This window comes from Macrobrachium nipponense, chromosome 23 (genome assembly GCF_015104395.2).
Source record: "Macrobrachium nipponense isolate FS-2020 chromosome 23, ASM1510439v2, whole genome shotgun sequence".
NCBI classification, from domain to species: Eukaryota; Metazoa; Arthropoda; class Malacostraca; order Decapoda; family Palaemonidae; genus Macrobrachium; species Macrobrachium nipponense.
Genome location: NC_061090.1, coordinates 70,016,469 through 70,034,592, shown reverse-complemented (window position 1 = coordinate 70,034,592; position 18,124 = coordinate 70,016,469). Strand labels below are relative to the sequence as shown.

The 18,124-nt window shown below is 40.6% G+C and overlaps 2 protein-coding genes across 2 annotated transcripts in view; one reads left to right on the top strand and one right to left on the bottom strand.

Annotated features, from left to right (window-relative positions):
- LOC135201567 (NADH dehydrogenase [ubiquinone] 1 beta subcomplex subunit 10-like) overlaps positions 1 to 14,439 on the top strand; it is a 34,561-nt gene extending 20,122 nt beyond the window's left edge. The window contains exons 2-4 of the mRNA XM_064230584.1: positions 1,559 to 1,694; positions 12,774 to 12,913; positions 14,085 to 14,439. Coding sequence (XP_064086654.1) covers positions 1,559 to 1,694; positions 12,774 to 12,913; positions 14,085 to 14,206 — 398 coding nt within the window. The 3' untranslated portion in view covers positions 14,207 to 14,439. The remainder of the gene's footprint in view (positions 1 to 1,558; positions 1,695 to 12,773; positions 12,914 to 14,084) is intronic.
- Positions 14,440 to 14,582: 143 nt separating this feature from the next.
- On the bottom strand, positions 14,583 to 16,939 carry LOC135201572 (uncharacterized). The gene is made up of 3 exons (XM_064230596.1): positions 16,785 to 16,939; positions 15,823 to 16,121; positions 14,583 to 14,985 (listed from the first exon to the last, which is right to left on the bottom strand). The coding sequence occupies exons 1-2, from the start codon at positions 16,787 to 16,789 to the stop codon at positions 15,851 to 15,853; spliced, it is 276 nt and encodes a 91-aa protein (XP_064086666.1). The 5' UTR covers positions 16,790 to 16,939; the 3' UTR covers positions 14,583 to 14,985; positions 15,823 to 15,850.
- Between the last annotated feature and the right edge of the window lie 1,185 nt (positions 16,940 to 18,124).

The following is an 18,124-nucleotide window of genomic DNA, read 5'->3' as shown; positions in this document are numbered from 1 at the left end:
AGCAACGTGAATCATGTAATAATACATCAGTTTTCGCTGAAAAACAGATGTGTTCAGGTTTCAACAAGCTGAAAAGGACAATAGATGTCTACAAAGAGTCAAACTTCCAGAAATTGTATAGCCGTAGGTCACGAACGATCGAATTGGCCCTGAAAAGAACTCCGAAGAGGATATTCAAAGAAGATTTGAGGCCTAGCTAGTAAAAGAGTACAGCAGTCAGCAGTGCGTCCAATATAGGAAACATGCTGTTAATATAGACCTGATTTGGATGATTACTTACGATTGATTAGGCCTTTTACCAGAGGATCGACTTTGGTAGTTTTCCTTACCACCATGACTACAGCAGAGCACGGTTTCTGTGTACTTCAAATCTTCTTTGAATCTCCTTTTTGGAGCTCTTTTCAGGGCTGATTCGAATGTTCGTGACATCCTGTTATATAAGTTCTGGAAGTTTGACTCTTTGTAGACTAGTCTATTGCCTTATTCAGCGCATTGAAACCTCCAGTCGGGTAGGACTCTTGACCATCAGACAAGCAGTTACTGCCGAACTACCTTGTTAGTAAATCTTATGACCGGTCCAGCTGGCGCTGAATAGTAATTCCTTATGTAAAGGACCTCAGGTTTGTATAGTTAGGAAAAATACAATTTACTTTTAAAAATTGTGATTTTCAGTTCAAACCATGACCTCGGGAATAAGAAGTCTCATACTTTCACTAATAAAGGAAACAAAATGTTGTTTTCTTGTGCTGATTACAACTGCAATCTTGAGTAAGATCAATAAACGTTACATATATACGCTAATATTGTTCAAATGAGTATTGGGAAGGACGAGGAGACCACACGAGCTACAAAAGGGACCGGAGGCGGTCGACGCATATTGGATTTAAAAACTGCCTTGAAAAAATATTTTATGAAGACCTCACATGCTTATTTTAGTTTGTATGGCACTTTCATATATCACATTGTTAACGTAACTTCAATCTTTTGAATGGTATGTGTAAAGATGTAATTGTATTCTTGTTTCACCAATTAAGTATCGAGTGAATAAGGCTGATCCACCTGAGTATGATGGATCCAAGGCGGATATATAAAACTTACCATAAAGTTAGGGTAAACTTAGTCTAGCCTGTGATTGTTAACTTGAGTGCTAACATAAATTGAAATAGGTTCTTTAAGGTCAGTCTATTTTTGTAGTCTATTTTGTTATTTCTTTTTAGAGTATGTCAATAGTCTATTTACCTTTACAAATTTATGAATTATATAAATTTTGGTGTGTATCTTTGCACAGTACGTATTGTACAAAGATTAATTCTTTCTTTATGAAGAGGTTAACATGGAAAAAAATTTGTAATTTTGACCCATATTTGACGTAGACAATGTTTAATTGTGGCACTGAATGGCCTTTCTAGCCCCAGTTTCACATTGTACATCGATTCATCTTAGTCTTATTTTTCCGTGTGAATTTGGGTATCTGTTAACAAAAAAATGTTTAGAAACGGTCATTCAGTATGAAGCTACCTATTTTATATTACTTTTGATAACATGAATGTATTTGCAGAAAACGTCATTGAGAAGAATCGTCCAAGTTATCCCTGGTACCACTTTCAGTTTCGCCGTGTCCCTACAATAGATGAATGCTACACTGATGATGTTGTCTGCTACATTGAAGCAAATGAGCAGTTTAAGCGAGACAGGTAGGTTAACAAAAAAATTTTTAATTTTATGGAGGCCTATAATGCTGCTGACATATGGTTCCTGTAAAGTTATGGTAAAGCTATTTTTACAGATTCCTGACAAATGACACTATTATTATTGTGCTCCCATAATGACTGTAGGTTGCATGGTATTGATGCCTAAGTCAAAAAGGTTAAGAAGGATCTGGGAAAATGTCCAAACTCAAAAAGAGTGTTACTTTCATGTTTGGCACAATTGTCAACCAACTTCCCAGGGAAAGCACCTACCATTATAAGTATTCTAGAGGAAATTGTGCTTAGAAATGTTTCCTATGCTCAGTAAGGAGTACGATACTCTTATCAGACTGAAAGAAGTTGTTGACCACATGTTTCATTCAAACCAACCTGTCAATCCTTATTGATAGAAGTTTTTTGGTTCTTCTGAATGAATTGAATCAGAATCCTACATTCTTCATAGCATAAACTAATGCCTTTAATACCTTTAGCTAATGCCCACCCAAACCTGCCCACCTTCCGTATCACTAAATTCCCCCTAAGGGGGTAGTGCCGTCAGTGCACCTCATTCAGTGCAATGTAGGCATTACTTGAGGTTCTTTGCGGCGTTCCCTCAGCCCCTAGATGCAAATACTTTCATTCCCTTTACTGTACCTCTGTTCATATTCTCTTCCATCTTTCTGTCCACCCTCTCCTAACAATTGTTTCATAGTGCAACTGCGTTGAGGTTTTACTCCTGTAACACCTTTCAAACCTTTCACTGTCAATTTCCATTTCAGCGCTGAATGACCTTAGTTGCCCCAGTGCTTGGCATAATGCCAAAAATCTATATAAATCAAATGAAATCATATCACTAAATTAAATCTAAAATAGATGCAAGAGCTGCTCGTATGCAGTAAATTTCAGAAATGTTTGGGAGTAGTATTGAGTTTTAAATCTTAAGCCTACAGCATTTCAATGCTGTGATAATTGGCCTAGGAACTTTCATGCTGTTGGAATTTCATAAAGCTGTTTATATCATTTTTGAAATGGTTCAACAGCACATTCAGCTGAAAGTACGGAATGGGACTAGTATTTAGAGACAAAAAGTGAGCTGAAGTTGGTGTTCTGATTACTACGTACTTCTCCTTGCAGAAAGACCTCCTCACAGGCTTGTAGTTAAAGCCTTCAAAAAGTTATTCAAGAAATAGTTTCATGTATGACACTTACCTGGCAGGTATATATATAGCTATATTCTCTGTTCGCACTGGCAGAATTTTCAAAACTCGCGGCGAACCGCTAGATCACTGGTAGTTCAGGTGATCGCCACCCCCCGCTCACCGTGGCGCTGGTGCTCGGAATCATTCCCATTTTCGTCAGATTTTTTTCTGCCACTGAACCGGCAACATCGTTGTTGGTTCCCTGCTAGAATTCGAAACTCGTTAGCTGACTTTCGCTGTACTTGGATATTGGGTATCGTATTGGAAAGTTGGATTGGCAATCGCGATTGGAAGTTATTAGAATGTCTGATTCTGGTATAGTATTTCGAGTGTGTATGAAAGAAGGGTGTAAGGTGAGACTACCGAAAGCTTCGGTAGACCCTCACACACTATGTAAGAAGTGTAGAGAGGTTTTGTGTACTTGGGACAATAGATGTAATGAGTGTGAAAGTTTAAATGAGAAAGAATGGAAGACTTTCACCAAATATGTTGAGAGACTTGAAAAAGGATAGAGTAAGAAGATCGGTGTCTCGGAGTGAGAGGTCAGGTTCTTCTAGTAAGGCCTTGAATAATTCTGTTATTTCTCCCCCTTCTTCCCAAGTAGAAGTTGTTAATCCTTCTCCTCAGGTCTCTCCTGCGCCCGCTGCTGTTTCTGAGGATACTAATATTGTGAAAGTGTTTGCCGCCCTTGCGTCAATGGGCGATCAGATTCAGCGTCTTACAGACAAAGTGGGTACGATTGAAAGTGTCAGTGTAGTTGGAGGGGGCGGCTGATCGTCTCAACTCGTGCTCCTAGACCTAGACCTCTGCCAAGCTCCCAGACCCAGGGAGAAGGCATGTCGACAGTCGAAGGGAGGCGAGAGGGGTTCCCTTACGATCAGTCGTCCCTTCAGGCCAGTCCTGTTGCGTCCCAGGCTGCAGCAGTGCGCCATAGAAAAGGCGACACTGGGAAGTGTCTTTCCTCGACAGATAGTGCTGCGTCAGGCAGGTATGGACGTTATGCGGAAGTTTCGCGTCCTCTGAAGAGGACGCATAGACCTACGTCTTCTCAAGATGAGCGTTACCCGCAGTGGAGTAGTCCCGAGATTTTCTCTTCTAGTGATGAGGAAGAGGTGGTTCCGATTAAAAGGAGGAGATCCTTTAAGTCAAGACAAGACGCAAGACCTCATGTGTACGACGGTTCTCGGGATAGGAGCTCTCCTTCTGAATACGGAGCAGTCTCTCCGATATCTTCCCCTTATCGTAGAACTCAAGATCGAGTTTCTCGTGTTGATGATCCGTCTCGTCTTTGTTCTCTGCTTGCTCAGACTTCACGCCAGGAAGCAGAGACTAGGAACTTCCTTGAAGAGATGCAAGGAAGGTTAGCCGATTTGGTTAAATCGTGGGGAACATCGGAACTTCCTCCTACAAGGCGTAAGGACGCATCTCTCCCAGTCAAGTCGTCTAAGAGGACGCATGATGGTTGGCCGCCTTCTCGTCAGGCTTCGGAGTCTCGGGTAGGACGCAAGTTACGGGAGCAGGACGCAGGACGCAAGTTAAGAGAACAGGAAGCAGGACGCAAGTTTTCGGAGCAGGACGCAGGACGCAAGCTTCCGGAACAGGACGCAGGACGCAACCTCGGAGCTCAGAAGGACGCAGGACGCAGGCGGCAGGAGCAGGTTTCTTCACGTGAGGTTGGAGAAGATTTTCTGCAGCAAGACCTGGGTTTACAGGATGTGTCTTCGGCAGAAGAGGAAATAGAAGACTTAGAATCTGAGGAGGAAAAGAAGGTGAAGCACCTTCTTCAGAATTATAAGAAATTGACGAATTGCCTTCTTCACTTTTTGGAGGGGATTTTTCAGCCTGCAGCTCCGACATCACCCCTTTCTCAATTCTCCAAGAATAAAACTCCGAAGAAGTCCTCGTTTTTGAAGATGAAGTTTTCGATTACGGCTAAGAAGGCCCTTCAAAGAATTGATACGTGGTTGAAGGAAAAGAGGGAAGCGGGCAAGACTGTGTTCTCTTTCCCTCCTGCCAAATTGGCATCGAAGTCCGGAATTTGGTATGCGACAGGGAAATCTCGGCCTGGGAGTGCCTGCCTCCTCCCAGGGGGATTTTTCCAACATCGTGGACAGTTCCCGCAGACATGCCTTGAATTCGGCCAAAGTGTGGTGGTCTCCATCAGAATTAGATCATCTCTTGAAAGGGATTTTCCGGACCTTCGAGGTTTTTAATTTTCTGGATTGGTCCTTGGGAGCTCTGGACGACAGTGGAAGATAATGAAGCAACGGCTTCTCAACTCCCAAGCAGTATTATGTCCTGCATGGACAAAGCCTTAAGGGATGGAGCGAATGAATTGGCATCTCTTTTCACCGCAGGAGTTTTAAAGGAAAAGGTCACTCCCTATGCTCTTTTGCTGCTAAGGGGCGTTTTCGAACGCCCAGAAATCCGAATTGCTTTTGTTTTTTCCCCACTTTCGGAGCAATTGTTTCCTGCGGATATTATCAAGGATATTTCGCTTTCCCTAACTCAGAAGGCGACGCAGGATCTGTTAACTTCCTCGGTAAGGAAATTTTTACCCAACAAGGTAGTTAAGAAGACTCCTAAGGAATCAAGGCAAGCTAGTCAGCCCTTTCGAGGCAAGTCCTTTTCTCGTCCGGCCTTCAGAGCAAGAAGAACTCCGTCCAAAGAGGGGTTCGAAACCAGTACTAAACAATGAACAGCAAGTCCTTCAGACATCAGTAGGTGCCAGACTCCAGAAGTTTTGGGAGATTTGGCAAGAAAAGGGAGCAGATCCTTGGGTAGTCAAGGTGGCCAAAGAAGGTTACAAGATCCCTTTTCTAAAGAGACCGCCTCTTGCGACATCACCAAGAGAGCGTGGGAGCTCACTACAGCGATCCAGGAAACAAGAAGCACTACAAGAACAAGTTCTTTCTATGCTCAAGAAAGGAGCAATAGAACCTGTTCTGGATCACTTATCTCCGGGATTTTACAACCGGCTGTTTTTAGTAGCAAAATCCTCGGGGGGATGGAGACCAGTACTGGACGTAAAGTCAACTCAATTTATTTGTGGAGAAAACAAAATTTACGATGGAGACGACCGATTCAGTACTGGCAGCGGTACGTCCAGGGGACTGGATGGTCACCCTGGACCTTCAAGACGCATATTTTCATATCCCAATTCATGCAAGATACCGGAAGTACCTGAGATTTGTGATCCAGAACAGGGTTTTTTCAGTTCAAAGCCCTCTGTTTTGGACTGTGCACAGCCCCACAAGTTTTTACAAGAGTGATGGCGAGCGTGGCGAAGTGGGCTACACATTCTAGGAATAAGAGTGTCTCTATACCTGGACGATTGGCTCATAAGAGCCCAATCAAGAAAGCAATGTCTGGAGGACTTAGAAATGACGTTAACATTAACGAAAGAGTTAGGGTTGATGGTGAACTTAGAAAAGTCGAATATGAACCCCAGTCAGGAGCTAGTTTATTTGGGGATTCTGATCTCCTCAGTGACTTTTCGGGGCTTTTCCGTCTCCCAACAGACAAGATCTTGTGCATCCGGAAAGTGCAAGCCTTTCTAGAGAAAGAACAATGTTCAGCACGAGAGTGGATGAGTTCTTACTGGGGACACTCTCGTCCCTGGAACGGTTCGTTTCTCTAGGAAGGCTTCACATGAGACCCCTACAAATATTTTTGAACCAAGTCTGGCCAAGAAAATCGCAACCAGATTCCTTCCTGTTTTCGAATTCCTCGCAAGATCAAAGAGGAGTTAAAGTGGTGGCTAACTCCGGGAAGTTAGCAAAGGGAGCGTCTCTCCAGCAAAGAACCCAGACCATGTATTGTTCTCAGACGCCTCGGACGCAGGCTGGGGAGCGACTCTCGGACTTCAAGAAGTCTCAGGTCGTTGGTAGCAAGGAGGAAACGGCTTGGCATATAAACAGGAAGGAACTGATGGCGATTTTCTTGGCCTTGAAGGAGTTCAACGCGGTGATTCGCAACAAGGTGGTACAAGTCAACGCGGACAATACCACAGCTCTGGCGTACATCCGCAAACAAGGAGGGACACATTCAATCTCTCTTTGCAAGTTGGCGGAGGAGATCCTTCTTTGGGCAGAGAAGGAAAACGTAACCCTTCTCACCAGATTCATTCAAGGGGAGAAGAATGTGAGAGCGGACCTGTTGAGCAGGGAAGGTCAACTTCTATCAACAGAATGGACGCTTCATTTAGAAGTATGCCAGAGTCTGTGGAAATTATGGGGTCGCCCAGTGTAGACTTGTTTGCGACAGCAATGACGAAGAGATTGACGACGTATTGCTCTCCAGTCCCAGACCGTCAAGCAGTCGCAGTAGACGCCTTTCTTCTAGATTGGACGGGGCTAGACTCTACGCCTTTCCCCGTTCAAGATATTAGGGAAGGTTTTGAAGAAATTCAGGGAGAGTCAAGGGACAAGAATGACTCTCATAGCTCCATACTGGCCGGCCCGAGATTGGTTCACAGAGGTACTGGAATGGACAATAGATGTACCAAGGACACTTCCAGCAAGAGTAGAATCTACTCAAACAGCCTCCCACTTCAACACGGTTACCACAAGAACACCCGCTCTGGGTCTGACTGCGTTCAGACTATCGAAAGACTTGTCAGAGCGAGGGGGTTTTCTAGAGAGGCGGCCAGAGCGGTGGCCGGAGCTAGAAGAGCCTCTACTATTAAGTTGTACCAGGCGAAGTGGGGAATCTTTCGCAGTGGTGCAAGAGTCGGAAGATTTCTTCATCCAGTACCTCTGTGACCCAAATTGCCGACTTCCTTTTATACTTAAAGAAGGAAATAAATTGTCAACTCAGACGATTAAAGGGTATCGGAGTATGTTGGCTTCTGTATTTAGACATAGAGGTCTAGATATTACAAATAATCTAGATCTGAGAGACCTCATAAGGTCCTTTGCAACAAGGAAGGAGCCCCAATACAGAGCGCCTTCCTGGAATCTCGAGGTGGGTCCTGAAATTTTTAGGAACTAGTAAGTTTGAACCGATGGATCAAGCTTCGTTGAGAGATATCACAAAAAAGACCATCTTTTTGGTGGCATTGGCCACAGCTAAAAGGGTGAGTGAGCTGCAAGCAATTAGCAAACATATTGGTTGGAAACATGACAAAGCAGGTTTGCTCTTTTCGGGAGGGGTTCTTAGCCAAGAACGAGAATCCAGCTCATCCATGGCCAAGGTCATTTGAAATTATGGGTCTTTCAGATCTAGTAGGACAGAACAAGAGATAGTTCTTTGTCCAGTAAAGGGCATTGCGCTATTATTTGGATTAAAACCAGTAAGATTAGAGGAACTTCAGAATCACTGTGGTGCTCTGTGAAGGACCTAGCAGAGCAATGACCAAAATGCTATTGCCTTTTTCCTTAGGGAACTAATTAAAGAATCTCATATGTTATGCCAAGAAGAAAATTTCGGCATCCTTAAGGTTGAAGGCACACGAAGTGAGAGCAGTAGCTACTTCGTTGGCTTTTAAAAGAATATGGCCCTCAAAGATATCATTGAAACGACGTTTTGGAGGACTAATTCAGTGTTGCAATCATTAACCTTAGAAACGTCAAAAACAACGTTTGACAATTGTCAAACGTTGGGTCCATATGTATCCTCAGGAGCAGTATTGGGCAAAGGATTTTCCACCCCATAACTTACTAACATGCTAGGTATTTTAATGAAGTGTGGTGTTGTTTTTACGGTTGTCTGAGAGGGTGATTTCCTCTTCAGTCTGTGAAGTGTAGTGTGTTAGGTTAGTGTTGTGTGTGGTTCAGGTGGTCTAACTTATCCTAGCATGAATGCCCGTGGTAAGAGAGGGCTAGGGTTTCCTGTCAACAAATTGGTCCCGTCCAGTTGTCAGACCCTTGTATTTAGCTTCATCAACTAATAGGTCACGTCCTAGTTGGAAGCTACTAAGGCTTAGCAGGCTAAGAGGCAGGAATGCTGAAGTCAGCTAACCTTAGCAGGTAAAGGAATCTAAGAGTATTTTAAATTTTTAAATTTTTAAAAAACTCTTACAATGTTGCTGTCTTTGACCCACCTCCAAATGTGTCAATCAGCTATATATATACCTGCCAGGTAAGTGTCCATACATGAAAATGATGTTATTATGATATAACAAAGTTTCATGTATACTTACCTGGCAGGTATATATAATTAATTCCCACCCACCACCAACCCCCTCAGGAAGACAGGGTTCAGAGAGAAAAATCTGACGAAAATGGGAATGATTCCGAGCACCAGCGACCACGGGAGCGGGTGGCGATCACCTGAACTACCAGTGATCTAGCGGTTGCCGCGAGTTTTGAAAATTCTGCCAGTGCGAACAGAGAATATAGCTATATATATAACCTGCCAGGTAAGTATACATGAAACTTTGTTATATCATAATAACATCATTTTTCACTCTTGGATAAAGTAATCAATCTTTGGTAAATGCTTGTGTCTTTACCATGTGAGTGTGATGTATTCTGTATAATTTGCAAGATGTTATTTTTTGCGATCACTCTGCCTTAAATTAATGAGATCATAAGAAACGAAAACATTTTGACCTCTTTTGGGACCCAGTGAGGAATGGTTTATGTTGGATATAGAATGGAGCTAAGAATTCTCTGTATATACAGCAGAAATGAACAAATGTGTGCAAACTTTAGTCAGGGAATTGGCTTCCCCCTTGTCTCGTGGAATTTGCCATCGTCCTTTCAGCAGAATTTGGGTCTGTAAGTGGGTTGTCTTCGCTGGCCCTGATGTGATCCATCAATTATTTTTAAATATACAGTGGTACCTCGACATACGAAATTAATCCGTTCCGAGGCGGCCTTCGTAACTTGAGCTTTTCTTATCTTGAACGGCATTTTACATGTAAATTGCCTAATTCGTTCCAAGCCCTACAAAAACATCCCAGTAAATTTTATAATAAGGCTAAATTAACTAATAAACAGTGAAATACAACAATTTGGACCATTCAGTACCTAACTTAATACGTACTACTAATATGTACTACATAGTACCTGTAAATAAAGTGTATTAGTGTCTGGGTTCAAAGAAATATCTAGTACATATGTAGTAAAATGTGGAACCTTACCTTTCGAGTGAGGCTATCTCCGAAAGTGGCGACAGAGGAGGAGGACAAACGGCAGAAAACTTGTTAGTTTGTACACTTAACTTTACGAAACACATTAAAAAATGTGAGGAAAAATATACTTAACTTTACGAAACACATTAACAAATGGCACAAAACCATATCACTTAACTTTACAAAAAACTTAAAATTAATTTTTTATTTTTTTTTAAATAAAATTTTTTTGTGCTTTTTTATACTTTACGTTTTTTATAAAATGTCAATTTCTTCACCACTTTCAACTTTCTGTTTTTTCGTAGTATCAATTGGATCTTTCTTTTTGCTTACTCCTACTAAAGGCCTCTTTAAAAAATAACCATCCAAGGAAGATTGCTTCTGCCTACTTTTCACAATGTTCCTGAAACGACTCTGGCAAACGTCATCGAACTACGCAAGCATATGACCTGTGTAAGCATTTTCGGGGTGTCTCTTTTCTACAAATGATTGCACCTTATGAAAGGCAGCTAGAGCATCCTTAATTTCTGCCGTTGTCATAGGGTCGTTGTCCTCCTCCTAGCTGCTGCTAGAGAACTCTTCTTGAACGACATTATGTTGCATGGCCTCCAACACCTTCAGGTCATCTGTCGTAAGGTCCTCTTGGTGCTCCTCGAGAAGGTCATTGATGTCGTCCTTGTTGACGACCAGCCCCATGGACTTGCCGAGCGAAATGATCTCGTCAAGATCTGGTTGCGAAACAGTTTCAGGGTCGTCAACTGTTTTTGAATCTGCACCAGCTTCGCCCACGTTGACTCCCTCGAAGTCTTGGGCGGATACGGCATCAGGCCAGAGTTTCCTCAACAAAGAATTCAAGGTTCGCCTCGAAACCTCCTGCCAAGCTTGATCGATGAGTTGGATGCATATGACGAAGTCGAAATGCTCCTTCCAAAATTCACGTCAAAACATCTCCTGAAAAGATGTTTCGTATATAGCTTCTTGAAGTTCGATATCACTTGCTGGTCCATGGGCTGGAGGAGAGGGGTGGTGTTAGGCGGAAGATGAGGAACCTTGATAAAAGAATACTCCACTAGGATATCTTCCTCGAGGCCAGGAGGGTGAGCAGGGGCATTGTCCAACAACAGCAGACATTTCAGAGGGAGGCGCTTCTCTTCCAAGAATTTCTTCACTGTCGGGCCGAAACACAGATTTACCCACTCGGTGAACAAAAGTCTCTTTACCGAGGCTTTCGCATTAGCCCTCCACATCACTGGAAGCTTCCCCTTTAGCACTTTGTGGGCCTTGAAGGCTCGAGGAGTCTCAGAATGATAGACAAGTAGGGGCTTCACCTTGCAATCCCCACTAGCATTCAAACAAAGTGCGAACGTAAGTCTGTCTTTCATAGGCTTAAGCCCGGGTAGCTTCTTCTCTTCCTCAGTTGAAGACTTGCTGAGAACTGTAGCCTTCGTTGATTGTCATCTCGTCGAACATCTTAAAGGCTTCGGCCGCTTTCGTGTCCGAGCTGGCCACCTCCCCATGCCGCACCACTGAATGGATGCCAGTCTGTTTCCAGAATTTTTCAAACCACCCATGAGAAGCCTTGAAGTCTGGGGTTGGTGTCGATGTCCCTTCTCCTCCGTTGTCTTCGGCCTGGGCAATCAAATCGCTGAAAATAGCGCTGGCTTTGTGGCTGATTGCTGTCTCGGTTATCGTATCGCCAGCGATTTCTTTGTCTTTTAACCAGACAGGAAGCAGCATCTCCATCTCGTCGTGCGCGTGGCTCCTCTTGCTAGACAAAATAGTCATGCCCTTGGAAGTTGTAGCTGCTTTGATGGCTTTCTTCTTCTTAAGGATGGTGCCTATCATCGACGGATTTCGGCTGTATTCCTTAGCAATCACACTCAACCGCGTGCCAGCTTCATACTTTTTAATTATCTCCACCTTCTTCTCCATAGAAAGCATCCTCTTCTTTCCGTGAACTTCAGCAACTTTCTTGGGACCCATGACTACGTAGTATATACTACTGTACGTAATTAAGTTATGTAGTATACGTATGTACTAAAGTTCTCACACAACATGATAAAGTAGTACTACAACGAAATCACTAACGATTTACATTAATAAACAAAATCGTATAGAACGAACGAATTTCGCGTGCGTACACAAACGATGATGCTTCGGAGTGACCGAAGAATGCTGCTACGTAGATGCACTATGGGAGAGATGCTGACCAATAGGAGAGCAGGATCTTATGGCGGTGACTAGCATCAGGAACCAATGGGAGAGCGGGAGGATGGTGGCGAGTCTACTCAGTTGGCGGTGCGCGAGTTTTAAAATTGTTATCGGTGGTCTGGGCAAATCTCGGGACTTTACAGCAACCTGTTGTAACCTGAACTATTTTCGTATGTAGAGCCAAAAAAATCTTCGTATTTGCTTTTGTAACTTGAATTTTTCGTAAGTTGAGACTTTCGTATGTCGAGGTACCACTGTATCATGCATGTAAATGTAATTAATTCATCTCGTACAAGAAATGTTAAGGAACAAAATAGCATTATAAGGAGTCTGTCATAACACTAATTCATTGCGTTACTAGGAATACATATTTTAATGCAAAATTTTCTTGCTCTGATCCTGTTTTTAAAAGGTGTTGCTGTATTCAAATGATGAAATAATGTATATGAAGGCAATTCCTACTTTATCTCAGGTTTTAATATCAGTTTTAATGTTTTTACTTTGTTTCAAATTGCCTGTCAATGCTCAAAATAGTTTTAGTCTTTAATAGCTATAACAATCTATTTTCTATTCATCTCCCCATTGTTTTATTTACAGAATGGTTGACAGTGAGGTTTTGAACATTCTGCGTAAACGCATGGAGGACTGTAATTTGTATGAAGCTCCAAATCATAGAGAAAAATGTGCCCCAATGTTACAAGCTTATGAGAAAGCTGCAGAGAACTGGTTCATCAAATGTAAGGCCATATTCTTTTGATGATAATGTACTCTGTGGAGCCTTTTTGCACATTTAAAAAGTGTTGTATCAAGTTTAGAAATAATACTGTAGGTGGTCATAGATATTTCTGCAATTGTGAATCAATTTTCTGAACTGTGAGTGGTATTTAGATATGTAGAAAATCAGTGATACTAATTTATTTTTCCAGTTATTTAATATAATAAAAAGTAAGTTGTTCATGCACAAATACAAACTGCCACTCTTTACGTAGTCAAAAGCAAAATTTGGTTTGTTTCAAACTATGAATTTGAGACGTAACAGAAGTACCTCTTTGTTCGTGAATAGTAATTTTAGTCATAACCTATTGATATACTTTATAACAGAAATTGGTTCACGTAATGCAAAATTTTTTTTATTAGTACGTATGGTAATTTTCTTAAACTGGATCTGCTCAACTGTTAATACATAATTATAACATGATAAGCTCAAGATTTGCCTCAAGTATTTTTTAAGCTACAGATGACTAATGTTAATGAGTAAGCTTATTAGAAAGATTAGGTTTGTTAACATTTCAAAATGAAAAAAAAGTTTTAATTTTTTATTTTTTTGAAGAATTTCTTTGGTGAAATTTTTTGTCTTCAAATATTTACTCTTCTGTAGCCAGAGGTTTGCCTTAGGCAGTGATAAATCTCTTTGCTTCTTTGTGTCCTATTTTATTAAATATTGTATTGACATATTTTGTGTGTTGCAGCCATTAGTATTTTTATTTTTTAACATTCTTCTAATATCACTATCATTTATGCATTGCATAATACTGTTATAGCTCTTGACAGGTTTGGTAAATTATTTTGTTCAGAAAAGTTGCATTAATATTGACATCCATATTAGAGATGTTTTGTGCTCTCAACATGTTGTATAGATGCAAAAATGGTTATACTGGTAATTTAGGTTAACACATACAGCCCATTCCAAAGACAACCAAATGTATCACTTTAATTCTGATATTAAATGAGTAGTGATCATAATCGTAATACTTACTGTGTAAGGTAACTGTTTTTGTGGTATTTTTCATAATGTGTATCCTTTGAGAATTAGACACAGTGTTTAATGGAATGTGGCAGCCATATTTATTTTAATTCTTTTCAAGACAAGGAAACTGATTTCTGTTTGTCTTTCTTCCTCTCTGACAGATGGGGATCTGGGCGCATATGGGGATGTGAAGGATGCTTACATGAAACAAAAACACCGGATGATTTGGGAACGACGCCATGGATCTGTAGGGTCAGGCATGAAAGGAGACAATATACACTAAGATTTTTTACTTGTTGATTATTACACTACCCTGCTCATCAGCATCTTTTGTTACAGAAGGAAAACCAGTTGAATTTATTTTATCTATTTAGCATGATGTTCATCATGCATTTAGGTAAAAATGCCAGAAGCCAATCAATTTGGCGAGACATTTATGATTTCCCAGTGATATGTTCATAGTATGAAACCGGGATTGTAATGAGATGTAAATAAAATCAGTATTTATATTAATAATGATTTTTATTGAAGTGAATCTCTTAAATCTGTGGTTTTAGTTAGGAATGACAAATATGTTATAGACAAATATTTTATAGGAGTGAATGTGAACCATTTGAAAGATTGACATTTTTTTAGAGTTGGTTAAAAATACGTACAACCAGGACTACCTTTTTATTGGAAAAACCAGCGAGCCAATGTGTAACAAACAAATTCTACATCACATATAAAACAAGCTGATGTTAAAATGAAAAATAAGTGCACAAGTGGTAGATAATATTTACTACCAATCATAGCATTCAAGCTGAAGAATGAAGTTTTGATTTTTAAAATAATTTTTACTCGTTAAAAAGACAAACAAATTGTCAATGATCATGTGACAATAGATTGGTTCTAATATTGACATGGGAGTGTGTAGGCTTCACCTAGGAAACATAGTCATGGATAATGTCTTTTCTCTTTATACTCCTTGAAGCTTCATCCCCAATTTGAAATGAAGTCCCCTACGCCATCTTTGATGATACTAGTGGCTTAGACTTACAGATGACAACTCACTGCAAATCCCTGGAAAAGTAAAGCAATAGACCTTTCAGTATGTGGGGTTTATAGAAGGAAAATAATCATGATCATTAAATTCTCCCAAATAATATGGTTTCACTGTCATGAGGTAGCCTACAATGCCTGGCTTTAAAAATTCCTTATCTGGCTGCCCAACCACTCCAACTCCTATTTACTGTCTTAAGTGCTGAATGGCACCTGAAGGTCTTGGTTCTTGGGTTGACAGCCTCAGTTTCATTGAATCAAACCAAACCAGAAGCTCAGAGAAATCTATGGTTCTTTTAGACCAATTGAAAACTAATGTAACGGTATATATTTTAATCGAAATGAAAGGATATCCAGTTAGGGAAGAAATATGTTTCTGGAAATTAGGAAATATCAGGATGGTAGCCTACTGCATCCTTCTCCATCACTGGATATGGTCTAGCAAATGCGAATAGGTGTCAGGTGGTTCCTGCTAAATCACTGCTTAAATCAATGAAGGCAAATTGAGATTTTATAGAAATTGCCCTGTGTTCTGTCTTTGTAAGGCCATTATCATCATTCCATCGCTTATATTTGACATTTAATAGCCATGAGGTGAAGCTACAAGTGGCACCAGACTTAATAGCGATAGATATTGGGATTAATTTCTAGACTATGTAAAGTAGTTAATTATTTACCCAAGAGTAGGTTCCAGCCAGGACGGTTAGGGTCTGTGATTTGTAACCTCATCCGCATTCATAGTTCATTTTTAAATATACAGTATTGTTCTTTAAAGTTAACAACAGAATTATGCAAATCATTGAGAAATGTACAGAAATAGTGGTATTAACAAACAAATTGTATCTTATTCACCCTTACCATGTTTGCCGATGATATTCAGAACCATCTAATGGCGGGGAACTTTAGTGGTTATATCATCATAGTATTCATCATCATCACCATCGTCGTCATCATCATCATCATCATCATCGTCGTCGTCGTCGTCGTCATAATCACCTTCATGCGTCGAATCCTCGGTATCTTCACTGTATTCATGGTCAGTATGAGCAGTACCGTTATTGTCACTATTTGGCGCTCCACTGGGTGCAGTGTCTGACGCAATGAAAGGCAGAGTGACTCCAATCAAAACCAGGAGGACTGTGAGCTTCAGTGATGACCTGAAAATGGAGGACAATGTGAGGAGACTGTCAAATCTAAGGAGACTGCAATCATCAGTGGAGACCTGAAAATGTAAGATGATAAAGCTTTACAGGAGACATGAAAATGTCTGGGGATGTTTGGCTGTCAAAGCTAGGAAGACTGTGGTGTTAGGCAGACCTGAAAATGTCAAGAAATGTGAGAATGTCAAAGCTAAGTAGACTGATCTTTAGTTTAGACCTGAAAATGTCTGGGAATGTGAAACTGTCAAAGCTAAGAAGCCTGTGAACTTTAGCATAGACTTGAAAATGGCAGGCGATGTGAGACTCAAAGCTAAGAAGACTGTGGTCTTTAGCAAAGAGCTGAAAATGTCAGGGAATGTGAGACTGTTCAAAGCTGAGTAGACTGAGCTTTAGGAAAAACCTGAAAATTTTAGTATGCGAGACTTTCAAAGGGAGAAAGACCTTTGCTGCTTTAATGATTTTATTTAGATAAGAATCACAGGGAACAGAAGATACTGGCCCTAACTCTGACTGATTTACTACTGCATTCAGTGATTTCAAAAAACTTCGCAAAAACTAAGGTTTGGCACGTGAATTTCTGTATCATGGAAGATATACTGTCCAATTCTTTCAGAGCTATGCTTTCCAGTGTTTATCCCCTTTTTACTTTTTAATTCTTACCTCATTTTTAAGCGTCGAATGTGGACAGAACTGAGCGCGACAGGAGCAGAAGCAAGACTGAATCACAGCAGGTCACAACCTCAGCACCACTATCGCTGCTTAAATACGTTTATCTACAACACTTGGAGAATAATACTACCGCCCACCCGAAAACCGATAAAAAAAAAAGAACTAGTTCCGAACTTCTCGTTGCTGACTAGAAAAGAAGAGACCGAACATTTCCCCAACTCTGTTCTTATGCAGTGAGGAACAGTTCTCGTTTCCAAAGGTAAACTACAATCGGATGATGGTAAGTTTTCGGAATGACAGCCAATTTACTGTAAGTTTCATTGTATTTTGTTGTGTTGGCAAGATAAAAATTGACGCTTTCGAACGTCTTTCGAAAAGACCATTTAACAAAACGAACTGTAACAGATGTTGTGAATTGTATGACTAACGCTTAAATGACAGGTGGTCGTTGTATGACTGTTCCACTGTCTAGAGACCGACATTTCTTCGTACTTTTGGCTTTTCTTTTAACTTTTTGATCTTCTTAGAGATTGAATATTTTTGCTTCCTAAACATTCATTTTCGTGAACTGTTTGTCGTGATTGCTTTTCAATCATTTATTTATTTATTAATATTCTTTACAATTATCTTTCTGAGGCCGAGAAAGTTCGTAATATTCATGATGTATGTGTTAGTTAAATTACTTTTTGAAAATTATTTACCTATATAGACAGCCATAGACGCACATACTGCGCGCGCGCGCGCGCACACACACACACACACACACACACACATATATATATATATATATATATATATATATAGATATATATATATATATACATATATATATATACAATTTTCATTAATGGCTTTATTTTATTTTTAGTCTGATTTTTTTACGTGGCATCTGTTGCAATAATTTCATTAAAGCACGTGGACACCCTTCCCCCCCCTCTCCTCTCTCTCTCTCTCCCTCTCTTCTCCCTCTCTCATCTCTCTCTCTCTCGTTCCTCTTCTCTCTCTCTCTCTCTCTCCCCTAACAGTCTTCGTTGTCATTTGAATCTTGAGCTCTGCAGGGAACAGTTGTCCTTATCCTGGTGCTTTACGTACCAAATTAAATAATGAGGAGAGGAAAATTTTCAATAAGTTTCTTGCGGTTTCAGTAGTTCAAAACGATACAGTCCTGTTCGAAATATTTTTTTATTTCTTTTACTGTACCTCCGTTCATATCCTCTTTCTGCCATCTGCCTTTCCACTCTCTCAAACAATTGTTTCATAGTGCAACCGCGATGTTTTCCTCCTGTCACACCTTTCAAACCTCTTCTTTACTGTTAATTTCCCTTTCACCC